The sequence below is a fragment of the Aphanomyces astaci genome, assembly GCF_000520075.1.
Source record: "Aphanomyces astaci strain APO3 unplaced genomic scaffold supercont1.7, whole genome shotgun sequence".
Lineage (NCBI taxonomy): Eukaryota > Oomycota > Saprolegniomycetes > Saprolegniales > Verrucalvaceae > Aphanomyces > Aphanomyces astaci.
Genome location: NW_009798270.1, coordinates 13720 through 40483, shown reverse-complemented (window position 1 = coordinate 40483; position 26764 = coordinate 13720). Strand labels below are relative to the sequence as shown.

General features: G+C 52.1%; 9 protein-coding genes across 10 annotated transcripts in view; 4 read left to right on the top strand and 5 right to left on the bottom strand.

The window, feature by feature from the left end:
* The window catches only part of H257_03958 (hypothetical protein), a gene marked incomplete at its 5' end in the record, with an annotated part of 7975 nt that extends 6222 nt beyond the window's left edge, over positions 1–1753 (top strand). Inside the window, 2 exons of the mRNA XM_009828284.1 lie at positions 8–1563; positions 1623–1753. Of these exons, the coding sequence (XP_009826586.1) occupies positions 8–1510 (1503 nt within the window). The 3' untranslated portion in view covers positions 1511–1563; positions 1623–1753. The remainder of the gene's footprint in view (positions 1–7; positions 1564–1622) is intronic.
* A 237-nt stretch (positions 1754–1990) lies between these two features.
* On the top strand, positions 1991–5913 carry H257_03957 (hypothetical protein; the record flags this gene model as incomplete). The annotated part of the gene is made up of 7 exons (XM_009828283.1): positions 1991–2129; positions 2172–2948; positions 3006–3487; positions 3835–3968; positions 4073–4661; positions 5209–5427; positions 5557–5913. 7 exons carry the CDS (start codon positions 1991–1993, stop codon positions 5683–5685), a joined length of 2469 nt encoding a protein of 822 aa, XP_009826585.1. The 3' UTR covers positions 5686–5913.
* A 116-nt stretch (positions 5914–6029) lies between these two features.
* H257_03956 (hypothetical protein) lies at positions 6030–7437 on the bottom strand. The gene has a single exon (XM_009828282.1). It carries the CDS (start codon positions 7354–7356, stop codon positions 6130–6132), a length of 1227 nt encoding a protein of 408 aa, XP_009826584.1. The 5' UTR covers positions 7357–7437; the 3' UTR covers positions 6030–6129.
* A 778-nt stretch (positions 7438–8215) lies between these two features.
* On the bottom strand, positions 8216–9175 carry H257_03955 (hypothetical protein). Its single transcript, XM_009828281.1, has one exon. It carries the CDS (start codon positions 8765–8767, stop codon positions 8459–8461), a length of 309 nt encoding a protein of 102 aa, XP_009826583.1. The 5' UTR covers positions 8768–9175; the 3' UTR covers positions 8216–8458.
* Positions 9176–9723: 548 nt separating this feature from the next.
* On the bottom strand, positions 9724–13006 carry H257_03954. Of its 2 annotated transcripts, XM_009828280.1 has the most exons (9): positions 12872–13006; positions 12364–12826; positions 12204–12294; positions 11635–11781; positions 11204–11562; positions 10450–10701; positions 10293–10380; positions 10145–10233; positions 9724–9893 (listed from the first exon to the last, which is right to left on the bottom strand). In XM_009828280.1, exons 1-9 carry the CDS (start codon positions 12965–12967, stop codon positions 9799–9801), a joined length of 1680 nt encoding a protein of 559 aa, XP_009826582.1. In that variant the 5' UTR covers positions 12968–13006; the 3' UTR covers positions 9724–9798. The 2 variants fall into 2 exon arrangements, with proteins under 2 accessions (XP_009826582.1, XP_009826581.1); XM_009828279.1 differs by having other exon boundaries at positions 9724–10233.
* A 103-nt stretch (positions 13007–13109) lies between these two features.
* H257_03953 (hypothetical protein) lies at positions 13110–14978 on the top strand. Its single transcript, XM_009828278.1, has 2 exons — positions 13110–14298; positions 14658–14978. Exons 1-2 carry the CDS (start codon positions 13126–13128, stop codon positions 14859–14861), a joined length of 1377 nt encoding a protein of 458 aa, XP_009826580.1. The 5' UTR covers positions 13110–13125; the 3' UTR covers positions 14862–14978.
* Positions 14979–15074: 96 nt separating this feature from the next.
* H257_03952 (hypothetical protein) lies at positions 15075–21153 on the top strand. The gene is made up of 15 exons (XM_009828277.1): positions 15075–15546; positions 15804–16131; positions 16233–16717; positions 16998–17114; positions 17203–17620; positions 17734–17932; positions 18003–18202; positions 18261–18632; positions 18938–19276; positions 19333–19605; positions 19864–19953; positions 20028–20169; positions 20232–20557; positions 20610–20675; positions 20734–21153. The coding sequence occupies exons 1-15, from the start codon at positions 15137–15139 to the stop codon at positions 21001–21003; spliced, it is 4035 nt and encodes a 1344-aa protein (XP_009826579.1). The 5' UTR covers positions 15075–15136; the 3' UTR covers positions 21004–21153.
* Positions 21154–21312: 159 nt separating this feature from the next.
* On the bottom strand, positions 21313–24994 carry H257_03951 (hypothetical protein; the record flags this gene model as incomplete). Its single annotated transcript, XM_009828276.1, has 1 exon — positions 21313–24994. One exon carries the CDS (start codon positions 24992–24994, stop codon positions 21404–21406), a length of 3591 nt encoding a protein of 1196 aa, XP_009826578.1. The 3' UTR covers positions 21313–21403.
* A 321-nt stretch (positions 24995–25315) lies between these two features.
* H257_03950 (hypothetical protein) lies at positions 25316–26143 on the bottom strand (the record flags this gene model as incomplete). The annotated part of the gene is made up of 1 exon (XM_009828275.1): positions 25316–26143. One exon carries the CDS (start codon positions 26141–26143, stop codon positions 25316–25318), a length of 828 nt encoding a protein of 275 aa, XP_009826577.1.
* Positions 26144–26764: the final 621 nt, after the last annotated feature.

Genomic DNA, 26764 nt, shown 5'->3' with positions numbered 1-26764 from the left:
GGACCAGTTGCGGTGCGCCGGCGTCATCGCCGCCATCCGCATCAGTCGCGCGGCGTTCCCGAACCGGCTCTCCCTCGTCGAGTTTGCCAAACGGTTTGACGTGATCTGTCCGTCCAAGTTGAGGCATGCCGCCCCGGCCGTGATGGTCATGGGGTTGCTGGAAAAGTTGCTAGGGAAAACCACTGACTCGACTCAAAACGCCAAGTTTGCCATCGGCAAGTCCAAAGTGTACTTTAGCTCGGGGCTGTTGCAGCATTTGGAAGACCAACGGGCCGTCGTATTGCGCACCCAAGCCACCATCATCCAAGCGCACATGCGCGGATATGCCAAGCGAAAGCAGTTCCTAGCACACAAGGCCGCCGCCGTCTTGGTCCAGTCGGTGGTCCGCATGCACACGTCCCATCGGCAATTCCGCGTTATGAAGGCGGGCACGGTGCTGCTGCAGACGCGGGTTCGCGGCTGGGTCGCTCGGCGCAAGTTCCGCGTGGCACTGGCCAAAGACCGGCAACGAAAGGCCGAGTTGAAGCGGGCCGCCGAAGCGAAAGCTCGTGCTGAAGCTAAAGCTCGCGCCGACGCCGAGGCGGCCGCTGCTGCAGCCGCGCGGGCGCAAGAGGACAAAGAAAAGGCCCGGGCACTGCATCATCAGACTGAAACATCGTCGCATTATGACCACTCAAACCAAGCCGACGACGACGAACCCGTGGACACGAGCTCCGAAGGTAGCGACGGAGATCGCCTGTCGGCTGGATCCCAGAGCATCTTGGCGTCGGCAGCGGCTCGCGTGGCCGAGGCAGAAGCAGCGGCAGTGGAAGCGCAAAAGGCCGCGATGGCGGCGCTGACCCATAACCGCGTGATCCAGGCAGAAAACGAAGCGCTTCGAGCCAAGATGGCGGCGTACGTAGCGGAACACGCGGACGCCGAGTTGCTCCGGGAGAATGAACGGCTCAAGCACCAGGTGCTAACGTTGCAGAGCAAGTTGGTGCGAGCGCAGGAAGTGTCTTTGATTTCCGCCAAGGTCGTGGACAGCCGACTGACGTTCCGCGAGGGCCGCCAGTTTGTCGAGTACAAGCTCCAGATTGAAACCAACAACCGCGGCACGTTGTTTGTGTGGCACCGGTACAGTACGTTCCGAAACCTGGCCACGACACTGCAGACCAAGAACGGATACCGCCGCAAAGACATTCCGGACCTGCCCAACAAGCAACTGTTTGGGTCGCTTTTGTCGGATAGATCGATCCAAGAACGAATGGACAAGCTCAACCAGTTCCTTGAAGCCGCCACCATGACAGACTACCTCCAGTGGGGTATCCGCGTCGACCAAGACACGTGCGTGTACAAGCGGCGCACGCGGAGCTCGTCCGGCGCCGATGGCCGCGACTCCATGTCCCTCCGCGCCACTGACATCCGGGAGAGCATGGTCGTGTCAGCGTCGGACGTGCCGTCGCCGCGGGATTCGTCGCGGCAGTCCATGTCGTTGCGGGAATCCCTCTTTGGCCGTCGCAAGTCGTAAACGTTTCTGCCGTTGTTGCCGCTTAACCTACTACTATATAAACAACCACACCAGTACGTGCGTACAGTAGTACTAACTAGTAGTACTATGAGTTGAGGTGTGGTGTATGTAGTACATACTAGTGACGAAGCAAGCAGCATGGACACAAGAAGCGGGAACGTTGACTTCCAAGGGGGTAATATTAGTAATACACTTTACAGTTAGTATGCAAACATGAATTCGAGCAACGTTAATACACTTTGCCAGTACGAGTAGTACCGGTACTAGTACTACTAAATCAATACACAGGAGTGAAGGTCGGACGGAAAATGCTGTAGTAGTACTACTAGTACTAGTACATACTACAGTCACGTTTGAATTCCAAATCGTGCGTTCGGATTCCAGCGCGGCAATATCATGGGATATTGGCAAGGTGAATACGAGGACAATGGGTGGCGTGACTACGTGGACCATGTCATTTCCAGTCGCCATGGACAAGCCATGCGAGACTACGAAGTGACGGACGAGGACAAGCGCCAAGTGGAGCACCTGCTGGCCGTGCTGCACGACGACATGGCTGACGAATCGTTCGTGTACCACACCCCATGCAGCGAGTTGTCGTTTGAGTACAATACGCCTGGTACGATAGACATCTTGTCTATCCATGAACATATGCGTATAGGTCCTCAGAAGAAGAAGAAGCGGCCTGGTAGCTGCAATAGCAGCAAGGTCAACAACACGAGTTTCTTCCCCGACTACACCTCCCAGGAACTACAGCCTTGCGAGGCCGATAACGACAAAGTCGCATCGAGTTTATGCCAGCGCCTCGCGGATCTATCCCCGATCACGATGCACGGCATTGCGTCAGTTGCCCAAAAGTTAGACTTCGATCGAACGTTGAGTTTCGACGACGCTGACGATGGCGGCATGAACCACCTGATGGCCGGCGGCGACGCGATGGACGGTGTCGAACATGATGCCTCCGTGACAGAACTCCATGCAGCCGTTCGTCCGAGCTACGACAAGGACGACGTCAACATGGAGGAGGCAGAGCAGATCGAAGAATTCGAAGAGTTGGATGTCCAGCAGCCCCCAGACGAAATCGCGTCGGGCATGGAATGGACCATGTTGCTCGATCATTTCGACATTCGTGATGTGGCTTCGGACAAGGAATCGCCTGTGGCACTTGATGACGTGCCAACCCAGCGACGGCACTCTGGAAACGACTTTGACTTTGCAACAGATCGAAAACTCAAACCACCCCCACGGCGGCGACGACGCCTTCGAGTGCCCGACACCCCCCCCCCGTCCAACGCCAGCGACGTGAGCTTTGGCGGGGCTTCTGACACATCTCCAGCCAAACAAGCAAGCCATACTCGACGCCAGCCAGTCCCCCCCTCGTCGCTCATGTGCAGTGACATTTCAAGCATTGACGACTCGTACACATGTTCACGTTTAGGTCAGTTTGTGTCGCGGGCATATACCGTACTGGTTGTCATGGTGTGATATTATATAGAAGATGACACCCCGCCTTGTTCGACGGTCGAGTCCACCGCGGGTCTCCATCTCGCCCGCGTGAGCAGCGGCACAGGGTCCGACGTCAAGCCGCTGACCCTGCACGGACACCAACAGCATGCCGTGGAATGGATGCAGTCGCGCGAACAGTCCGCAGCCAAGCCATTTCGAGGCGGTATTCTAGCCGACGAAATGGGGTTGGGGAAGACGGTGTGCTGCCTGTCATTGGTTGCGTCGACCAACACTCGGCAGAAGAAGCAGCAGCGGAAGCGACCAACGCTCATCATCACGCCGCTGAGCTTGGTCCATCAGTGGGAACAAGAAATCAAGGACAAATCCACGCTCAGCGTGGGGCTTTACCACGGCGCGAGCCGCAAACGGTTCCACAATAGCCACGAACTGTACGCGTTCGACGTTATCTTGACCACGTACGACACGCTGCGCATCAAAGAAGCCGCGTACACTCGCCCGACCTTGGCCGCTGTGCGTAACGCTGTCGCAGATTACATGCTCTTGCTGTTGACATGTGACATTGGTTTTACCCTACATCATAAGTTTGGTCTTACACGATGAGATTTCGGAGATGCAATATTTGGTTGGCTAAAATATCCTTTTGCCGATTTGTGCTTGTGTCGATTTATTTATATGGTCGGGTGGATTTAATATATTTGCGCTCTTTACGGGTAGTTTCGAACAACCTCCAACAACTAATATGTATATTTGCTTTACATATATATACACGATCGAGACAAGAAGACAGTGTCGCAGGTTTATTTTGTATATATTATTAATTTTAATTTAGAAAAATATTAACCGAATGTAACGTGTAGGCATCGTCACGACGGTGGATTCAAACCAAGCGAAGCCGAGATGGAAAGCCGTTGGCGTCGAAATTGCACAAAGTATACTGGGAGCGAGTGATCTTGGACGAAGCACATTTGATTTCGAATTCTGTCACTGCCCGGTATATAATACAAGTCATATTGTTTATATATATATATATATATATATATATATATGCGATGCGTTCAATCAATACATTATGGTTGTCGTTGTGGTGTTGGTTAGAGCCCAAGCCGCGTGCCAGTTGTCGGCCCGCGCACGGTGGTGTGTCACGGGCACTCCCATTCAAAACCGCCTCGACGACGTCCACACCCTGTTTCGGTTCCTCGGGCTCCCCGCGGTCGAAAGCGACGTCCATCTGGAGCAACTTCTAGAGCAATGCATGCTAAGACGACTCAAGACGGCGTTGCCTGTGCCGCTGCCAACCAAGACCGAGCACCTGCTCAAACTCACATTTGCGACCGACGCCGAAATCGCATGGTACGCCGCTGTCCGCCAATCCACTCGAGACCAAGTGCACGAGCACCTCCAGGCTCGGCGACCAGGTCGCCACATCTTCGAGCTGCTGCTGCGGCTTCGTCAGGTGTGCGACTCGCCGCGCCTCGTGCCCCAGGACCATACATCGCTGTCGACGGTGCACATGTCGACAAAGATGCACGTGCTATTTGATCACCTCCAACGCGCCAAGAAAGAAGGCGCCGCCGTGCTCGTGATATCTCAGTGGACGTCGTTCCTCGACATGATTCAAGACCAGCTGGACGTGACCAACCCCGCAATTCGCTGCGGGCGCCTCGACGGGCGCATGTCGGCGGCGGTATGTATACTACCGATGATGTTGATCATGTGATGATGGTGATCCAGATATTAGTATTTCTTTTACACTGTTAATTGATCATCGAAAGAAGTGTAACTTTGCTTGGAAAATTGTAAACTTGACCGTGTTAATTACCGCAAAACGTAATACTTTTACGAAGTACGTTCTAATGGAAGAAGCAGCCCTGCATTTCAGCTACATGCATCAAGTTTCAGAGGTGAAATTGGATTTGTACCGACGAGATTCGAACGTTCTGCTGAGCCACCTCTCTTAAATGTATCAACAATTGATCATTTATGTTACCCAAAACTTGGAGATTTTTCGCCAAATCTATCGGTTCTTCTTTGAATTTTATATGCAAAGTGATGTACTAATTACAGTCTCACGCGAATCAAACTTGATGATAATAGTTTGCTGCAATCTGATTGGCTCAATCCTTCTGCCGATGATTCTTCTGTGCATTTAATTTGGTTGTGTCGATGATTCATTCATTATTCTCCCATGTCACTCCAGTTTAGAATATAAACACATAAACAATATGCGATAGAGTCGGCACGACGCGGTGCAGCTATTCCAACATACCAACCAAGTTGACGTGCTGCTCATGAGCTTGCGATGTGGTGCGCTGGGGCTGAACCTGACCAAGGCGCGGTATGTGTTTTTGATGGAGCCGTGCTGGAACCCGAGCATTGAGGCGCAGGCCGTGGATCGAACGCACCGCATCGGACAAGCGCATCCCGTGCACGTGTATCGGTTCCTCATGGAGGTACATTTATTGTACTTTAGTATACCTACAGATGTATGCAAACAATCACACATACTAGTACTGTATATGCGACATGGTCATGATATGGATGTGTGTGTATATGTGACACGGGGGGGGATACTATGGTAGAACACGATTGAAGAAAAGATGTACGAGTTGCAGCAACACAAGCGACGATTGGCGTCAACGGTGCTCAACGCCAAACAAACCGCCGCCGCACGGCGCACGTCCCACGACTGGGCGGCTCTGATTGCATGATCAGCATACACATGCAAGAAGAATGAATGGTCAGTGTAGGCGACAGATGGTATGTACCCCCATGCGAGATTTGGGCAGACCCAAGTCGATGGCGATGGCGGCATTCGTACGGTAGAAGTACAAACATGTAGAGGAGACTCTTGGCTGTCATATATCTGGCGCATGGGCTACACTTTGTAAAAAGTACCAACAGATCGATCGTACAATAAAATATACTAGTACACCCGTCGCTTGTACGTTACTAGTAGTACTAGGGTGTCGATACTATTCGGTTTCCAATTCTACTTGGAACACGTCGAGCGAGGTTGGGCTGTGGCACAAACACACATAATATATACAAACATGTCTAGTAGTAGAATACATTGATATTGAGCGAGATATAGAGAGACGTGACCAAGTTGCAAGCCAACGAGTATGATGATATATAGCACGGATGGACGGACACTACACGACGCGGCGCTTGTACACGATGGTCTCGGCGTCCACCCGGATGCCCCACTCTAGGTCGTCTGTGTGGGAAATGAAGTCGAGAAATCGATTGAGTTTGCGTATTCTCTGGTCGATCAGCGACTTGTCGTGGTGCACGGGCTCGCCAGGGTCACTGAGTCGCGGACTGCCGGCCAATTGTAGCGATTTTTCCAGCTCATGGAAGGTGCCGTAGCGCCGCCAGATTGAGTACGTGCACAGGCCGTGCATGTTGGAGAGGCACTCGAGCTGCGCGTTGTACTTGATGGAGCATTGGCCTTGCGCATTCTTCCCGCTGAGGCGGTACCCCTTGACGGCCACCGTGATGAGCGACACCTGGTGGTCTTCCGGCGCCGCTTGCATCAGTTGAAAGTGGCTCAGGTGCTGGTACTCGTCGGTCGCTGGCTTGGTCGCGCGCTTGAACACGCACGAGTCCTTGTCGATGCGAATGCCCCACTCCAAGCTCGGCTCGGTCGTCGCTGTCTCGAGGAACTGGTTGAGTTGCGCCACCCGCTGGCTGATCTGCCCGCCCGTGAGCTGGTTCGGCTGCAGCGGCGACGCCGGCAGCGCATCGTGCAACTCGAGCGAATTCGCCAAGTCGCGGAACGTTGAGTACCGCCGCCATACTTGGAGGGACCCGTGCGTGGACGTCTCGATGACGACGCAGTATTGCACGCACTCGCGCTCGTCGTTGGTGCCCGCGTGCACGGTCTGGATGCGGAAGTCCACGATTGATGCTTTGAGGAGCGACATCTCGGACGACGATGACGGCTCTTCGTGCGACACCACGCCCGAGTCGTGGTTCACTACAGACGACGACGACCGGTGATACCCTGTGTCGGAGGTGGTCGACTTGTTGATCTTGTACACGACCGTGTCGGCGTCGACGCGAATGCCCCACTCGAGCGACGACGCCATTGCTTGCCGCAGGAACGCGTTGATCTGGTCCATCGTCGGAGCTTCGTACGACGGGTAGTCAAACGGAGGCTGCCCTTGATGCAGCTGCTGGATCGTGAGCGTCGTCGACAGGTTCAGGAACGTCTTCGACTTGTGCCACACCGACAACTGGCCGCGTCGGTCCGTCCAAATGATCAGCTTAAACTCCGTGCGAGGAATACCATCCTTGGACGTCGTCACGCGTACGTCCACGACCTCGGCGTCCAGGATTGCGATGAGCACCGCGTTCTCGTTGTCGGCGCCGCCCATGACGCACAAATGCTATCAGATTTTTAAAAGTACGGCGGTGGCTGTACCATTCATCTATTTCATCTATTTTTTCTTAGCAGCCCTGCCGCCGGATGCGAACAAAAGTATGTTGTATGACTACTACACTGTTGGTTCCACCTCGAGTCTCCGTGACTAGAGTGACAACTGCCATACATACCCGTGCAAGTGTATATCGCCGACGACTGGCGTTCTATTCACACGGCAGATCCAGCTACATGGACGTCTATAAAAGAATGAAGAGGCCAGTTCAAATGTAGTAACGATTATGGGGCTACTACTACAGGGTGGAATTGTGGGCTCGCAATCCGTCGGAACCTGCTACAGTGTATGCATGTAGACATCCAAACAATCATGCGCACGACTGCTCGCTCGGTTGAGCTGCTCCTGGCACGACTCGACATGAAGAGGTACAATATTAACAAGCCATCGTGCTGGAATCATGCAAGAGGGTTTCAGCACGATTTCGCATCCCCAGGAGTCAGCAATCGCATCAACAGTACCCACTGGTTGATGACCTCCGTTGACGTCGGTGGCGTAGGACAGATTGGAAGACACCCTTGTCCTTGTGTGATCGTGCAGTGAGAGGGAGCTAGCTCTCTTCCTTGTCATGGCCCAAAATGTATTCGCTGCTGATCCACGACCCGTTGAAGTTAATGTATGGCACAACGTTGCGAAACCTATACATCAGTCATTTATTATTTATTTCGTTTCGTGTCAACGTGTGCAATCTGAGAAAAATGCCAGCACTCGTCGAAACCAGCTTTCACCTGTCAATCTCCCAAGAGCTTCTTCCGACGTACGCCCGATGTCGCAGTAAAAGCAACGCTAGTAGTATTACCACATGGACATCTGCAGCAGCCCAACTTGTCGCTCACTTGTCACGCAAACCAAGCGTTGAGCTGGGTTTGGATGACCACACTAGTATGTACTTCGTACATTGTTGTGCATGTCACAGAAGTCGGTCACGATTCAACTACTTACCCGTACATACATATCCATGACGGTGTCTATGTACTTCGAAGTATGTACTTGATGGACAGTTGCAGAAAACGATGTCTGTCCTGAACCTCCTAACTACTTACTACTCATCCTTGCGAGGGCTAGGAATCGATTTCCGCCACGAGTTTCGGGGTGGCGGGTGGTCTGCATCGATGGCGTGTCGGACGTACGCGCCAGACTCTCCCGCATCGTGATGCTTCTGCGCGTCGACCGAGCTCCGCGTGTTCGTCGATGCCGAAGTCCCAGGAGAGGTAGTCGAACGCAGCGGCGATGCATTCGTTTCTCGATGCGGTCTTGTCTGATGGGGGGGTGGGTTGAGCAGCGTCTTGGAGGGCAGCTTGGGAAGGTCCTGGTGCGCACGTTCGTACTTGGCGTGCAAAGTTGGGACCATCCATAGTGACCAACGGGTTGTACTGGTGCCCCCCACACACACAACGTCCCGCGGTCGTGTGTTTCGATCTGGAGCAATTACTCAACAACCTGATGCTTGGTTGGGACTCAGCTATCTTCTACAATCGCCGCCGAAATCAGCGACACTTGATGTGCCATCGCTGACTCGCTCTGCTACGCCAGCCCTTGGCCTTTGAGTCGTACATATGTTGTTTGCTCTCGGAGCAACTCGGTGTGTCTGGCCAAACATGCAGCCAAGGTGCGTCGCAGGGCTTTTGATTTCTGCCGTCAACAAAGCAACATCGATGCTTCGTGGGATTATATGGACGATGCTTCCAAGTCGTGTGCCCCCCCACTGCTGGATACTCGTTGAATTGCGCAACGACATTGACGATTGGCTCGTTGAGAGGTAGAGGAACTTCAGTAATTGCGCCACACCAACACCACCTGGCCTCGTCGGCTCATCTAAATGATCATCTAGTAGTGCTGTCTGTGGACGTCGAGTGATGAACGTCCTCGAGTTCGGCGTCCATGATCGAGCGAGCTACTGCGTTGTCGGCGGTGCGCATTCGCGACCGCACGAACGAAATTTTGGATACTAGTAGACTACTATAATACTGAAGTACGTACTGGTATCCAAAATTTCGTTTGTAGTACTACTACTAGTAGTTCTACGTATAGTAGTTGTGTTTATCTGAAAATAACCAACTAACGTTACTATGAATATTAACCCTAACGGACGGGAGCTTTTTCTGCGTGATATATGGGTATGTACTGTATCCACTATTATGAGTAGAAATAGGTTGTTGTACTGTAGTATTGTTAATAGTAGTACTAGTATGAATACTTTAGTAACAGGAATACTAGCTTGCTTTGACTTGTCGGTTCGTTCCTCTCAGTCGTTGGGTATGAATTATGCGTGTTGGTTTACTTGTCCAACCCAACTCGACACAAAACCACATGCATCCTCAACTTGTTTGTTTCGGGGTATTCCTAGCTAGTACTACTATGAATACTAGTACTACTATATAGTTACCACTCGGTTTCGTGGTAATCCTTGAAAAACAGACCAAACGCGTTCTTGTGCGTGTTGTATCCGACAAACACTGGGTCGAGAATGCGCGCCGCTACAAAAGAAGCCCACATTCGTTGTTCTCAAGTCGATTTAATAACCAAATCGACCGACCAATCAAAAGCCAGAACACGTTCTTCAAGTGGCCAATCAAACATCATCGAATTCGACTGTGACTTCAAATACTGTGCTTGCTCAACATTCAATACATGGACAGATGGAGTTGCTGGGAATCAGCGCAGATATCGACAATAAGTAGACGCTCAAAGCAGCAGCACACTATGCTTGATTCCGACACACGTGTACCGGCGTCGATTTCGTCGATGGGCGTTTGAAAGTTGGCCGTCTCCGCGTACTTGTGCGCCTTTTCCAATGGGTTTTCGTCGTTGATCCACCTAAAACCACCAAAAACTCACATGTAAGAGAGACCCCCAACCTCTCCTAATGAACGTACCCCGTGTCGACGGAATTCATGTAGATGCCGTGCTTGCTCAGCTCTTCCGCGCACGTCCTCGTCATCATGTTAAGCGCCGCCTTGGCCACTATCGTCGTCAAGTTCGTTCATTACGGATTGGTTAAACAACTACAGTAGGATATTCGAAATAACGCACTGTTCGTGTGGGGGTGGTTGGGGGTCTTGTAGCGGTAGAACTTGCCTTCCATGGCACTGACGTTGATAATGTACTTGGCTTTGGCGTCGGTCTTCTCCATGAGTGCACGCAGGCGGCTGTTCATGATGAACGGTGCCAGCGTGTTGATCGCAAATACTTCGGCCACTTCGGGCGTCGTCACTTGGCCCATTTTTAACACCCACGAGTTGGTCGTGCGCAAATCGAGCTGCTGCCCATTCACGTCCGTGCGTCCTACACACGTAGAAATGACACTCAAACCACGAAAAATATATATATATATTAATATATATGTCATCCATCGCAACTCCACCATAATATGTATTCCAAGCTTTTCGACCGATGGATCCACAACGAGACAATAGACAGTATCCCTTTGCAAACGAATACTAGTACTTCGAAATACATAGCAACACGAGGCCAAAAATCCATTGCCCATGACTCGTCTTGCTTTTTTTAAAATTGCTTTTATATTTGTATTGTGCTTTTCAGAACCAATTTTGCATTTTTTAGAGATTGCTGCTGAAATCGCCAAAAAAATCGAGCAAAAGTAGTATGATTGGCTAAATAGAATGAAGATTGCAATATGATTGGTTAGAAGATACAATGTGGTCATGTCGTCACACAGATATCCCTGAGATCTTGTTTGAATATGAGATATTTTGCAGGTCCGGCCATTGATTCATTCAACCAACCGCTAGAGGAAATAATTTGGAGTAGAACGAACTGACAATACCTTGCGGGAACAGCGACGACGACATGTCGTGGTCTTCCAGCAGCATCGGCACTTGCGACTTCAACGCGCTGGGAATGGATGATGGCATATGGGTCGCGCCCGTGGCGGCGGCAGACTTGCGGCCGTCGGCCAACATGGCATCATGTCGATGCAAGGTGTCCGTGAACGCGTGATGCTGCTGCACAGTCGTCTGCACATCCGGGGACAGCTGCGCGAACGGCGTCGCTTCCTTCGGCATCATGTGCGCGTAGTACGTGGTCGGCCGCCGAATGGTCTGGCATGCGTTGTGCACTACAACGTCCAGACGAGTGTACGTTTGCAGCACATGGTCGAGAAAGTGCTCCAAATGAACCAAGTCCCTAGCCCCGATCATCAATAAAGTGCTTGTGTACCAGAGCCTAATATTTATATATATATATATATATATTTACCGAAAATCAATGCCAAACACATGCAGCCGGTGCTTGAACGTGGCATACTCAGGATGGGCCGCATACCGTTCCGCTGTGTCGTGCGGAAACCGACTGGTGGCAATCACAGTGGCACCTGCCAACAGAAGTTTCAACGCCGTGTGGTACCTACAACAGTGTCATTATATCTATATATATTATAACATAAATATATATATATATACATATATAAATTGTAAAATCAGTTCGTAGTTGGAGTCGCCAGTAGAATCGAGTAAGTAGATTTAGCAAATCGATTTGAGAATGAACTAGCCAATCAAATCACGTTCTGTAGATTTTTGCCCAACAGATTCGCCCTGGGGATTGGCAAAACCCCTATATTATAATACTAAATACTATAGAGTATAAAGTGTTCTATACAAGCATACAATTTGGGCAAATCTATTTGAAAGCTATTTTGCCATATGTCCAAGTTTGGGTGAAAAGGACAACATATATCATATAAAGAGGAACGAATCTAATATATACATAAACATACAATCTAAAAAGGTATAGATATATGATTCCAGTCGGAACAACGTTGCGAGTACCCGATCTTGACGCGAGCACCAGTTACCAGCGCCACTTTGCCATGCAAATCGGCCGATTGCATTCGCTTGGTGTAGTTGACTTCCGCACAGGCTACGAATGAGAGAGTATGACTAGTTTCTTGCAAACATCCCAATAAAAATTCACTTTTTGCACACGTACTGGGGCACAATTGGTCGTAGAAGTGATGCAGCGCTTCATAGCGGACTTTGCACGTGTAGCACGAGCGCTGCTTGTTCAATTCCACCTTGGGAACGATGACAGGGTGGTGTCCATCTTCGAGCAGGAGCGTGGGGGCGGATTCGTCGGCCGCGCCGTCGGCAATCAGCGGCAGGAAAGCGTTCTCTTCTTCGCCCTTGCCTTGCTCCAGCAGTTCGTTCAGTTTCTCCACACGAGCCCGACGCAACGTCGCGCTGTTGATGTACTTGTGGTCGTTCATTTTGCGCTTGATGTTGCGCGCCTCCTTCTCGCGCCGCAATTCTTGGTCTTCCAAGTATTTCTTTCGGCCTTTGCCTTTGAACTTGCGGCTCTCCATGTAGTCGGACACTGGAGCCAACACCTTGCGAAAGTTGCGCATCGCTGGGAGCTCCACGACGTTCATGTCCGTAGCAATAGCCGCAAGAACCTACGGCATCAGGTGAAACGAGGATATGGTGGAAGGAGCAAATACCTCAAGACACACGGCCAGCTTGTCGTCAGAGAACGGCAGGAGCGTTGACGATTCCGCCGCTGCTTCATCCACGTGGCCAGACTCGGTCGTGTCCATCGTCGTGATGGCGCGCACTTGACTTGAATGGCAGGGCTGGAATTGATTCGTCTAAGTGCGACTTTTGATGTGTCCGTTTAAATTCGATAAATTGGCCAATCACAAGCGACGACGAAATGGGCTGTCTCGATTTCTCAAATCGCTTCGGAAAAACTGGAATGAAGCTTGGAAGGATTGTGGCACTGGGCCTGCTGCTGGCGGCGTCAAGCACGGCCGAGCACGATCACAGCCATGTGCACAGCCATGATCACCAACATGACCACCATGATCATCACCACCATGACCCCCATGCCAAGAACCACCACCTTGACCAAGACACCGCAGTCGACGCGACATCGTCCAAGCAAGAGGAGGTGGTAGAAGTTGTCGTCGATGATGTGGGCCATACTCATCATGTAGACCATACATCTCGCGAAGAAGGCCATAGCCACCAACATGATGAAGACCACGGCCATTCCCACGATCACCGAGATCTTCGCCGCCCCATTCCCGGCCCAGTGGAATCGTCGGTCGCCCCTTCGGACCATTCTCACGAACACGCCCATGAACACTCTCACTCCCATGACCATTCGTCGAACAACCATGCGCACCACGGCCACGCGGACGCGGCGTCATTGCTAGAGGGGAAGCTCCCAACACCAAGCGACGACCATCGCTTCGACGCGTCGTTGTGGGCGGAAGCATTGTTCGCGACGGCATTGGTGGGTCTCGCGCCTGTGCTGTTGCTCTTCTTCATTCCGTTGGGTCGGGTGAACTTGGCCTCGCAACAGCCGCTGCTTCGCATCTTCCTCGCGTTTGCTGCGGGCGGGTTGCTGGGCGACGCGCTGCTGCATCTGTTGCCCCATTCGATTCCCACTGGTCATCACGATCATGACCACAGTCATGACCATGCTGAAAGTGAAGCAGGTCATAGCCATTCCGTGGCTGACTTGGCGCCGTATCTGTGGATGTTGGCGGGGCTCATGACGTTCTTGATGCTGGAAAAGTTTGTCCGAGCGCAAACCCGTGGCGGCGGACACGGCCATTCTCATGGCGGTCCCCGTGAAGAAGCAAAGAAGAAACCATCCAACAAAGCCGAGACCGAAGGGGGTCCCGTGATTGCCGCCGCCGCCTATTTGAATTTGGCGGCGGACTTTTCGCATAATTTCACCGACGGGTTGGCGATTGGGGCGACGTTTGTCCACGGCCGAAGTAGCGGGTGGCAGACGACGGTGGCCATGTTGCTGCATGAAGTGCCCCATGAGATTGGCGACTTTGCTATCCTCATTCAGTCGGGGTTCACGCGATCCCAAGCCATGTGGACGCAAGTGTACACTGCGCTTGGGGCAATGGTACTATTATGATTGGATATTGTGCTTTCAGCCTAAATTTGGACTTTTGATTTGCCAAATCCATGGATCGATTTTTGTACTGAATTTTGTACGTGATGCTCATCACAACTAATTGAAGTCACGCACCTCTAATTACTGTAAGTGTTGCTTGGTTGAACTGATGAGTTCCTGCAATCCGATTGGCTAAATGTTTCTGTCGATTCTTCTGCACATTTGGTGATGTCGATACATTCGGCACATCGCTTGACTAAACACAACAATATATATAAGATATTGTTTGAGAAGAATTGGATATCTATTTGATATTGTTTTTCTGATTGGAAATATATATATATGTATGAATTTGGTGGTTTGTGCAGGTGGGCACGGCGGTGGGGCTCCTGATTGAAGCGCAGACGGCGGCGTGGATCACGCCGTTTACTGCCGGCGGGTTTGTGTACATTGCATGCACGAGCGTGTTCCCCGAGCTGCTCGAGGATTCGTCGTTGCTCCAGTCGTTGCTGCAGTTGCTGGCCATGGCCACGGGAGTTGCGCTCATGCTGCTCATTGCGCTCTACGAATAAAGACAATGCTACCATGCTAATGCACCAGTCGACTTTTTATATATACACCATTGCTAGGAGTCTGCCGGTGACCAAATATAACAAAAAACAAAATAGTAGTCCATTTGTACTCCAATACTGTTGTTCGAGTACCAACATTATTCCTCGTTGCACATGTAATACTATGGCGAGTGGGCTGTAACCGCTGAAACCGGTTCGGATGTAACCGTTTCATGCCACCACCAGTAGTCGGCGGCTTTGACGACAGCGTACGCCGCGGGTCGTAGTAGGGACGCATGAATGGAATGGCGTCCAAGATGCGCAACCCGCGCGGCAATGCTGTGGCTCCTGGGGGAGGGCCCACCGCAGCCAACACCAAGAAGGCCAAGGCGGCAATCCCTGGTATGCACCGGTCGGCGAGCAAGCAGCGCGTGATGAACATGCAAGCGTACGACAAGGAGTATTTCGACCACAACCTAGGCCCCGGGCGCCGATCGAGCATCACGGCCAAGCCCAAGCACAGCCTCAAGACGATCAAGGACTCGAAGTTTTCCCGATCGTATCGTCAAATCAAACACAAAGCGCAAGACTCCAAGACGTACATTATCAACCCCAAGGACGCCAACAGCGTCAAGTGGGACATCTTTATGGGTATCTTGATCGCGTACAGCGGAGTCACGGTGCCGCTGGTCGTTTGTTTTCCGGGGTACATAGACACAGTTCTACCACTGTCCCCATGACATATGTTGATGTTTGGACTTTGTGTTTATTGTGCCCGTGATGATCGTTCGTGACAACCTACGTCCCCCCCGTAAAGGATCCATTCCCCCCCCCAATTCTTCGTCTTTGAATGGACTCTACAGTTAGTTTGGATGGGTTCTTGCATGCATGCCGTGTTCTAGAAGCCCCCCCTCTCCCCCCCGATGTCGTCGTCGCCTTCGATTAATGATGGCATGTATTTAGATTCCAAAACCAGTCGGACTGGAGCACCGTGAGCACGGTCGTCGACGTGTGCTTTGGCATTGACATTGTGCGCAACTTTGTCGTGGGGTACCACGACGAGCGCGACGAACTCGTGGTCGACCACGTCGACATTGCGAAAAAGTACGTGCGCACGTGGTTCGTCTTGGACGCAGTGTCGACCATCCCCATCGAGAGTATCATCAGCCTCATCGACCCCCAAGCGGACGTGTCGCACTCGTACGCATCCATTCAGCTGTTCCGCATCCTCCGCGTCACGCGCATCGTCAAGCTGGCCCGACTTGCGAAACTGCGCACGTTCTTCTCCAAGGTAGGTAGTTTATGTACAATACATACATATATACATATCCCCATGATCCGACCAACGACGGGGGAGACGTGGACAATCATATCGTCGCCGTGGTGTTGCAGGCCGAAGAAACGTTTGGCCTCAACGCAGGCGTCGTCCGCCTCGTTCGATTGATCCTGCTCGTGCTGTTTGTGTCGCACTTGCTCGCGTGCTTCTTCCACCTCCTCGGGCAGCCCAACGACCCCCCGAGCCACGAACCCCTCGACAACATGCCCGACTCGTGGCTCTGTACCGCCGACAAGCCCAAGCGCTGTCTCCGCGGGGAGACCGACTCGGTCCGGTACCTGTACAGCTTGTACTGGGTCATCACGACACTCACGGGGGTCGGCTTTGGTGACGTGATCATCGTCACCGCGTTCGAAAAGCTCTACGCGATCTTTGCCATGATCATCGGCGCGTCCGTCTTTGGGTTTGTGATCGGCAACATCTCGACACTGCTCGAGAGCATGGACAAGCGCGCGGCCATGTACCAGATGAAGATGATGCTGGTCAAAGACTACATCCGCACCCGCAATTTGCCCGTGGATTTGCGCGTCAAGCTTCGACGGTGCGGAACTCAAATATCTATAATATCCCTTCGAGTTGTTGTTACCCACCATTTACCGCCCTATATATACTAGTATGCTACTATATATAAATATACCGACATGTATATATATATATATATTGTATTGTATATCTTTAATTTATGTTTCAAAGAATGTATTTATATACATATTGTGTATTTCATGAGTATATATTATATACATTTAATTCATGTTTCGATATATATATATAATTGTGTGTTTGTCATGAAGATATCAATATACTTGTGTAATTCCGTTTAGGTACTTTGAGCACTACTTGTCGCGAGCGTCGTTGTTTGACGAGTCGTCCATCCTTGGGGAAATCTCGCTCAGTCTGCGCAACGAAATCGTCCACGAAACGTGCAAAGACATTTTTCAGTACGTACAGCACCCCCCCTCCTCTGATATATATATTGAACCATTTGATATATATATTATATACATGAACCCGACAATGTGACGCTAGAATCCCGGCGTTTTCGCTCATCAACCCCCAGTTTGTGATGGACATGGCAATCTGCATCAAGCCGCTGTTCCTGCTCGCCGAGTCCGTGATCGCCAAGGAGCACACGGTCGGTCGGGAGATGTACTTTCTGAACTCGGGTGTCGTGGCCATGTACAATAGCAGCCTCAACGGCAAGAAGGTGCTGCTGGAAGTGATGAGCGAGAATGCGTATTTTGGAGAAGCATCGCTGCTGTACTTTGCCCTGCGCGAAAACACGTTCCAGTGCATCACCAACTGCGACATGTACACGCTGCTCAAGGAGGACTTTGACGTGTTGGTCGAGGAGTACCCCGAGACGGAGGGCATCTTAATCGAGTTTTACGAGCAACGCAAGCGTTTGTATCAAGAGACGCTCAACATGACCGTGCAGCGGTATTCGGTACGTTGTATGGTGTTGTTGTTGATGATTGCGCTGTCATATATATATATGTATATTGGGGGGGGGTTACAGACCTAACATTAGGAGGTGCTTTGTGTGTCCATATGTACTAGTACTATGAAAAAATCAAGCACGACGAGTTCAAAATGTCCAAGTTTGAAGACCTGTGCCCGCATATCAAGGTGTGTTACAACGGCAAGTTGGCCGCGATCGAGCAACTCCCGATGGACATTCTCAAGAACATTGACTTTAACATTGCGCCCAAAGTGTCACTGTTCAACTCGTCATTGGCAAAGAAAGTGATTGTCGACGGTGGGTCGTATACGTCGTCGTTGTGTTGGGTCTAGTGTAACCATTATCATCATTCATGTTGCGATTGCAGGCATCAAGGACCAAGACCTGACGTCCAAGTCGTTGTCGGCGCAACTCGCCCAGATCATCGACCCCAACAACAGCAAAAAGCTGCAGTGGGACGTCTGGCTCGGGGTGCTCATTCTGTACAACGTGATCAGCATCCCCATCCAAGTGGCATTTCAGAGCAACACGGAAGACCAGCAAACGTTGGCGGACGTGATCAAGTCGGTACGACGCTGGAGCAGGCGACGTCCCCCCTTTTTGACATTCACCCCCCTGTATGTAGGACTTTGACATTGTCGTCGACTGCTTCTTTGCGCTCGACATTCTCCTCACGTTTCGCACGGCAGTGTACGACCTGTCGGGCAACATCGTGACGGCCCCCCGCCGCATTGCCACCCAGTACATGCGCATGTGGTTCTGGGTTGACTTTATTTCGACGTTTCCGTTCGGAACGTTCATCAACAACTCGGTCGTGGGCTCTGTCGACGTCTCGTCCAAGACAACGTACCAGAACCTGAAACTCATTCGGTTCGCGCGCCTCACGCGCCTCTTGAAACTCGCGCGGTTGCTCAAGTTCAACAAAAACTTTACCAGCGTCGAAGACGTGATCGACCTCAGCCCGGCCGCGTCCCGGGTGCTCATGCTGTTCTTGCAGGTACGAACACGACCACATACACTAGGGTTTAGTAGTGTTTACGTCAGTTGTTGGCTACCCCATGGCCTCTAGAAACGGCAGAGATACATGACTGTGTTTAACGAGCTTGTTTCTTGTGCCCCCATCTTCTCGACTTGGCAAGTCTGATTTGATTGTACCGTATATGAGCCCCCCCCCCGTTTGAACGATTGCATTTCTCGATTCTATAAAATCATACTAGTATACCTGAACAACAATACGTCCGTATCCCCCCTTGAATATAAACGGACGATCAACGGGGGTGACAGACTATGTGGTGTATGTAGGTGTGCATGATTGCACACATGTCGAGCTGTGCGTTCTTCTTTGTGGGGGTGACGTCGGAAGATTTGTACGAAGGGTCGAGTTGGATCCTCGACCAAAACCTAAACAACGCGACGCTCGGGGAAAAATATGTGACATCGTTGTACTTTGCGTTTACGACCATGGCCACGGTCGGGTACGGGGACATTTTGCCCATCACGCACCTCGAAGTCGTGTATGTGACGTTCTACATGCTCGTGGGGGCGTCCGTGTTTGGGTACATCATCGGCTCCATGAGCAGCCTCGTGGACCAAATGCAAACCAAAAACACGGTCGCCAAGGAGAAAATGGACCGCGTTAAGGTCCGTTTTGTTTGTGTGTGTGTCGTCGTCTAGTACATAAACTGGTGGTGGTGTAGGACTACATGAAGGAGCGCAAACTGCCCAAGCCCCTGTGTGCGCGCATCCGCCGGTACTTTGAGTTTTACATGACGCACAAGGAAATCTCGGACGAAAGTGCCTTTCTGGACGAACTGTCGGACGATCTGCGGACGCAACTGGTGCTCCATTTGAATCGAGACGTGGTCAGCAAGATCTCGTTCTTCTCGCATCAAGACGACGCGTGCATTTCGTACCTCATGGGTATTTTGTACCAAGAGTGCTGCACCCCCGGCGAATTTGTGTTTTACGAGGTAAACGACCATCCATTGTCATCCATCCAATAGACCGTGTCATTGTATACGTCATCCATCGAATGAGCATGCTATTGTATACGTAATCCATCGATTGGGCCATGCTATTGTATACGTAATCCATCGATTGGGCCATGCTATTGTATACGTAATCCATCGAATGAGCCATGCTATTGTATACGTCATCCACCAAAAGTGCAATGTCACTATTCAATCGACGGGATAATAAAGGGATTACAATATGTGGGGTGTACATAGGGCGAGTACGGGCGCCACATGTACTTTTTGGTCAAGGGCAGCGTCGAAGTGGTGATTGGCGCCGGCACGTCGAAAGAAATCGTGTGCAAAGTACAATCGCGTCGTCCTGATATATCGAAATATATTTTGGTGCAAAGGAATATTTTAACTCTGTGTATTACTAGGTATTAACGGAAGGATCGTTTTTCGGTGAGTTAGCCATGTTGCTCAGCTCCAAACGGTGCGCGAGCGTGCGCGCCAAGTCGTTTGGGATTTTGTACGTCCTGAGTCGCAATGGCATGGATCGCATTCGAACCCACTATCCAGGTAGGTCGTTTAGAGATATATATGTATATATGATATTGCTTTTTTTGTGGTGGTATATACAGAAATCTCGAGTCAAATCTCGCGCGAGATTCGCAGCAAACTGCTCAAGATCAAAATCGACACGCTGGCGCAACCCGACGCCAGCAATCTCGTGAGCCACTTGCCGATGGAAGAAACGTTCGCCGTGGAGATGGAGAAACCGATCGAGGACGCATTCGCCCTGATCGACCAAGTGCTTAACAAGCTCATGGTGTTCTACGGCGGGGGAGAAAAGGGCAAGCGCCGGTCCGTGGCGTGTGTCGTACAGCATTTGAAGAAGTTTGATTTTAACACGCAAACGTACGACGACGCGGCGGAGGCGAGCGGGCCGCGAAAGTCGGTGGCGCCGGTACGTACGCTGCCGGACTGTGGATATCGTTTTGACCGTTGGTTGGTTGTAGCAAAGTTTGGCGGGTCGATACATCAGCGGCAATCCAAAGGTTGCGATGGCCAAGGCAGGCAAAAAGGTAGCCCCGCCATGTATTGTTGAAAAGAGTGTGGTCAACTTAGATTGTTGGATGGTAGATTGCCAATATGAACAAATTTCTCATGTCCATGGGCGCCGACAAGATCAGCCGGTTTCAATCCATGCCGAGACGCAACAGTGCCATCACCACGAGCCAATCGCTGCGGGAAGTCCGAGAACTGGCGCGGCCAAACGACGCCGTCAAGGAAGTGGACGACCTCCCGTCCACGCCAAAGTACACGGAGCTCGACCATCAGTTCCTCAAACGCGACCCCACCGTGGGGCTGCTCCCCGTGTCACCCTGCCCCGGAGCTACCCACCCATACTAACTAGTATCCTGCCTGTTGTGCATTTACTTGAACACACTTTTCATGGCCCAAATAGTATGTAGTCGCTCATGTTTCAATGGCGAGGCAGTGTTTGTTCGTTACGTCCTGAAGTTCTCTTTGGCATAAGTACAATAGAACACAATGACAGAGCACTTTTCCTGGTGTATCGTGGGTGTTCGTTCATCCAGCCATGCACTAACTTTGTAGGTGTAGTTGTGGCAACGGAGTTCAATATAGGTACTACAACGTCGTACCGACTAGAATCCAGACGATCGTTTTGGATGATTTCACTTGGAAAACAAAGTGTCATATCGACATCTCATGTGTATTGTGCACTCATGGTTGGTTATATAAGTACGTACAACATTAAACCACAGAAGCTGGTGCGTGCCAATATGTATTACTTTTTGCCAAACGTTCGTGAAAACGACTGCCGGAGCGAGAACGATTCGCGACTGCTGGTGCTGCTAGTGCTGCTGCTCGTAGGGGCCATCGAATCCCGCGCGCTGTCGTCGTCGTACATGGTCACAGCCATGGATTCACGGGGGGGGCCTGCCATGGAGTCGCGACCGTCGGACGAGCTCCGCGTGCGCCGCTTGTACACGCACGTGTCTTGGTCGACGCGGATGCCCCACTGGAGGTAGTCTGTCATGGTGGCGGCTTCGAGGAACTGATTGAGCTTGTCCACGCGTTCTTGGATGAGTTTGTCCGAGAAGTTATTGAACATTTGCTTGTTGGGCAGGTCCGGAATGTCTTTGCGGCGGTATCCGTTCTTGGTCTGCAGTGTCGTGGCCAAGTTTCGGAACGTACTGTACCGGTGCCACACAAACAACGTGCCGCGGTTATTAGTTTCAATCTGGAGCTTGTACTCGACAAACTGGCGGCCCTCGCGGAACGTCATGCGACTATCCACGACCTTGGCGGAAATCAAAGACACTTCCTGCGCTCGCACCAACTTGCTCTGCAACGTTAGCACCTGGTGCTTGAGCCGTTCATTCTCCCGGAGCAACTCGGCGTCCGCGTGTTCCGACACGTACGCCGCCATCTTGGCTCGAAGCGCTTCGTTTTCCGCCTGGATCACGCGGTTATGGGTCAGCGCCGCCATCGCGGCCTTTTGCGCTTCCATGGCTGCTGCTTCCGCCTCGGCTACCCGACTAGCCGCCGACGCTAAGATGCTCTGGGATCCAGCCGATAGGCGATCTCCGTCGCTGCCTTCGGAGCTCGTGTCGACGGGCTCGTCCTCTTTGATGAGGGACGACTTGAGGGCATCCGAAGCAAGTGGTCGAGCATTGTGCTCGGCTTGTGCTCGTGCAGCAGCAACTGACCGAGCGTTGTGTTCGGCTTCTGCTCGCGCGGCTGCAGCAGCGGCCGCCTGGGCATCGGCGCGAGCTCTAGCTTCAGCACGAGCTTTCGCTTCGGCGGCCCGCTTCAACTCGGCCTTTCGTTGCCGGTCTTTGGCCAGTGCCACGCGGAACTTGCGCCGAGCGACCCAGCCGCGAACCCGCGTCTGCAGCAGCACCGTGCCCGCCTTCATAACGCGGAATTGCCGATGGGACGTGTGCATGCGGACCATCGACTGGACCAAGACGGCGGCGGCCTTGTGTGCTAGGAACTTCTTTCGCTTGGCATATCCGCGCATGTGCGCTTGGATGATGGTGGCTTGGGTGCGCAATACGACGGCCCGTTGGTCTTCCAAATGCTGCAACAGCCCCGAGCTAAAGTACACTTTGGACTTGCCGATGGCAAACTTGGCGTTTTGAGTCGAGTCGGTGGTTTTCCCTAGCAACTTTTCCAGCAACCCCATGACCATCACGGCCGGGGCGGCATGCCTCAACTTGGACGGACAGATCACGTCAAACCGTTTGGCAAACTCGACGAGGGAGAGCCGGTTCGGGAACGCCGCGCGACTGATGCGGATGGCGGCGATGACGCCGGCGCACCGCAACTGGTCCACGACCATCAGGCGGTCAAACTCGGTGGCGCTCTTGTTGGCGTTGGGTTTGATGCACCGGACGTACTGCGTCGTGGTCTTGGCGATCTGGTCCATGAGTTCCCCCAGCTGTTTCTTGAACGAATTGGCGATCGTTGCACCGACGAGGAACCCCCCGCCTTGTTTGCGAGCCTTGGAGGGGTGCTTGTGTTTCTTCGTGTCCTTGCGCGGCACGGCCAAGTCGGGGAACACGTCGCGAATGAACGACGACTCGCTCGACGCGAGCAAATCGAGCAAGTCCACCGGCAGCGTGTCCTTGTTCTTCTCGAGGAACCGGTCGCCGTCGTACGTGACGTCGCCGGCGTAATGCAGAATCTTGAACTGCATGGGGTTGGTGCGGACCTTTTCAAAGTTCTTGTGGTCCGCCGCGGCCGCGATCACCTTGCTCACAAACATCTGGTCCGTGCCCTTGGCCAGCACACCCGTCTCTTTGAGCAGGTCGATCACCCCCGCCCGCCCCTCAATCAGGTCCAGGATCGGCTGGTTGTCTTCGAATGACACGAGCTCCAACGGAATGCCCTCGGCCACGTACTCGGTCTGCACAGTCTTGAAGATATCGCTGTTGAACTTTTGCTGCAGCTTCTCGTTTGCGTAGTTGATGCACAGCTGCTCAAACCCGTTGTGGTCGAACGACTCGAACCCGAATATGTCGAGTAGCCCAATGTGATGCTTGACATTTCTCGTGGTGCTGCAGATCGCCTTGTTGATGCGCGCGACGAGCCAGTCAAACAGCTGCGAGTAAATCCCCTTGGCGAACGCGTCCCGCAGGTCCGCCGCCTGGTCGGCACTCAGCGGGATCGTAAACGTCTCGTCGCGCGCCGCCATCGTCCGGTGGGTCAGCGCACTCACAAGCGTTTCCTCCTCGGTCTGCAGCAGCTTGGCCACGGACGCCACGCGGTCCAGCGTCACGACCGAGCACTTTTCAGTCGTGTCGGCTTTGAATGAGATTTCCCCGAGGTTCAAAATCGAGCTCACAATCTCAAAGATGCCCCGCTGCTCCCGCGCGTCAATGCCGATCGTGTCCATGGCGAGCTTGGTTTCCTGCAGAAACACACTGTCGTCCGTGTTGTCGACCTTGGACCCGGCCCCCACGTGCACAAAGCTGTAGTCGGCGACGTCGCCGTCCAGGAACAGCTCGGCCTTGAGCTCCTGGGCCAGCGAAAACACTTGGTAGAAAATGTGGTAGTTGCGCTCCCCAACAGCCTGGCCCACCACGCGGCTCTTTTCGAGCAAGTACGTTTCGCATCGGGCGCCCACGAGCAGCCCCTCGGCGTTGAACTGGAGCTGGGCGAACTTGCCGAACCGACTGCTGTTGTCGTTTCGCTTGGTCTTGGCGTTTCCGAACGCTTCCAGCAGCGGATTCGACTTGAGCACTTGGTCAATCACCAACGACCCGTGGGTCCCGCCGCCAGAGATGGACGCCAAGTGGTTCATCATGATCTTCACCGTCTCCGTCTTGCCAGCCCCCGACTCGCCACTCACCAAAATGCTCTGCTCGATCCCGAGCTTGTTCATGTCAATGTACGCACTCGACGACAGTGCAAACGGATGTGGTGCCAAGTCGTTGCGCGGCAGGTTCAAGTAGTCGAAGTACAGGTCTTTGCTGTACAAGTCGAGCCACTTGTACGGGTTCACGGCAATGCAGATCTGGCCCGTGTACGTGTACGGCACAAACTGTGCGTGGCGAAGCTGCAAGTTCTTGAGCACCGCGGGCTCGTGCAGATGGTTAAGTGTGCACATGTCCTCGACGCCGAGCTTGTCGAACGTGTTGCAGATCGGCATCGCATTCGACGACACTTCGCCGGCCAACTTGGCGATTTCCCGCACGTCGTACGTCTTGATCTTGCCGTCCTCAGGGTCGTACTCGACGCCGTCAGACACAAAGCGCACTTCCACTTGTGTCTCGGACAACTTCTGAATGATCTGTGCTTTCTTCCATACCTCGACGGCATGCGGCACCCACACGAGGGCGCCCATGGACTTGTCCCCGAACTCTGTCATGTCTTCGTTGCTTGGGTTAATAATAGTTGGTCTGGCTTTTCACCGTAGAGGATGGCTGCTGCAGTGCTAACGTTAGTGCCAAATTGGGTGACGAGAAAATCGACGTCTCTGATTCTATTGGCCCCTCAGTGTCAAATTTCGATTTGTGGCTTCGATTCCTCTAAAACCGTCCTGCAGTCGTAAATATGGCGATGATTTCACGTCTATTTTCATAAATAAGGCAATTACAGGGCTACAAACTCGAAGTTCGAAAAAGCCATTGGCTACTTTTAGTAACGTTGCTGAACTTCGAGTATATACTGTATGTACAGTACTTCCCTTTCAATCATGGTAGTTGCGCTCCCCCACAGCCTGGCCCACCACGCGGCTCTTCTCGAGCAAGTACGTTTCGCATCGGGCGCCCACGAGCAGCCCCTCGGCGTTGAACTGGAGCTGGGCGAACTTGCCGAACCGACTGCTGTTGTCGTTTCGCTTGGTCTTGGCGTTTCCGAACGCTTCCAGCAGCGGATTCGACTTGAGCACTTGGTCGATCACCAACGACCCGTGGGCCCCGCCGCCAGAGATGGACGCCAAGTGGTTCATCATGATCTTCACCGTCTCCGTCTTGCCAGCCCCCGACTCGCCACTCACCAAAATGCTCTGCTCGATCCCGAGCTTGTTCATGTCAATGTACGCACTTGACGACAGTGCAAACGGATGTGGTGCCAAGTCGTTGCGCGGCAGGTTCAAGTAGTCGAAGTACAGGTCTTTGCTGTACAAGTCGAGCCACTTGTACGGGTTCACGGCAATGCAGATCTGGCCCGTGTACGTGTACGGCACAAACTGAGCGTGGCGAAGCTGCAAGTTCTTGAGCACCGCGGGCTCGTGCAGATGGTTGAGTGTGCACATGTCCTCGACGCCGAGCTTGTCGAACGTGTTGCAGATCGGCATCGCATTCGATGACACTTCGCCGGCCAACTTGGCGATTTCCCGCACGTCATACGTCTTGATCTTGCCGTCCTCAGGGTCATACTCGACGCCGTCAGACACAAAGCGCACTTCCACTTGTGTCTCGGACAACTTCTGAATGATCTGTGCTTTCTTCCATACCTCGACGGCATGCGGCACCCACACGAGGGCGCCCATGGACTTGTCCCCGAACTCTGTCATGTCTTCGTTGCTTGGGTTAATAATAGTTGGTCTGGCTTTTCACCGTAGAGGATGGCTGCTGCAGTGCTAACGTTAGTGCCAAATTGGGTGACGAGAAAATCGACGTCTCTGATTCTATTGGCCCCTCAGTGTCAAATTTCGATTTGTGGCTTCGATTCCTCTAAAACCGTCCTGCAGTCGTAAATATGGCGATGATTTCACGTCTATTTTCATAAATAAGGCAATTACAGGGCTACAAACTCGAAGTTCGAAAAAGCCATTGGCTACTTTTAGTAACGTTGCTGAACTTCGAGTATATACTGTATGTACAGTACTTCCCTTTCAATCACATTACAGTACTATTGTTAGTCAGTATACAGTAGTGAAAACCAGAGATTCAAATTGTACCCTTAACATATGTGAACGGGTTGAATTAGCGTTACTATATAGTATTCTTGAGCAATAAAATGACGTGACGTGTAAAGGAAGGTTTGTATTGCACGTATCAATCAATACTGAGTACCTCGAAGTAGTACTGTACATATTAATTATATTACTACCGGTACTTAAGATTTGAAGTATTAATCGTACTACCTGTACAGTACTACTACCTGTACAGTACTACGTACTCGGAGTTCTAGT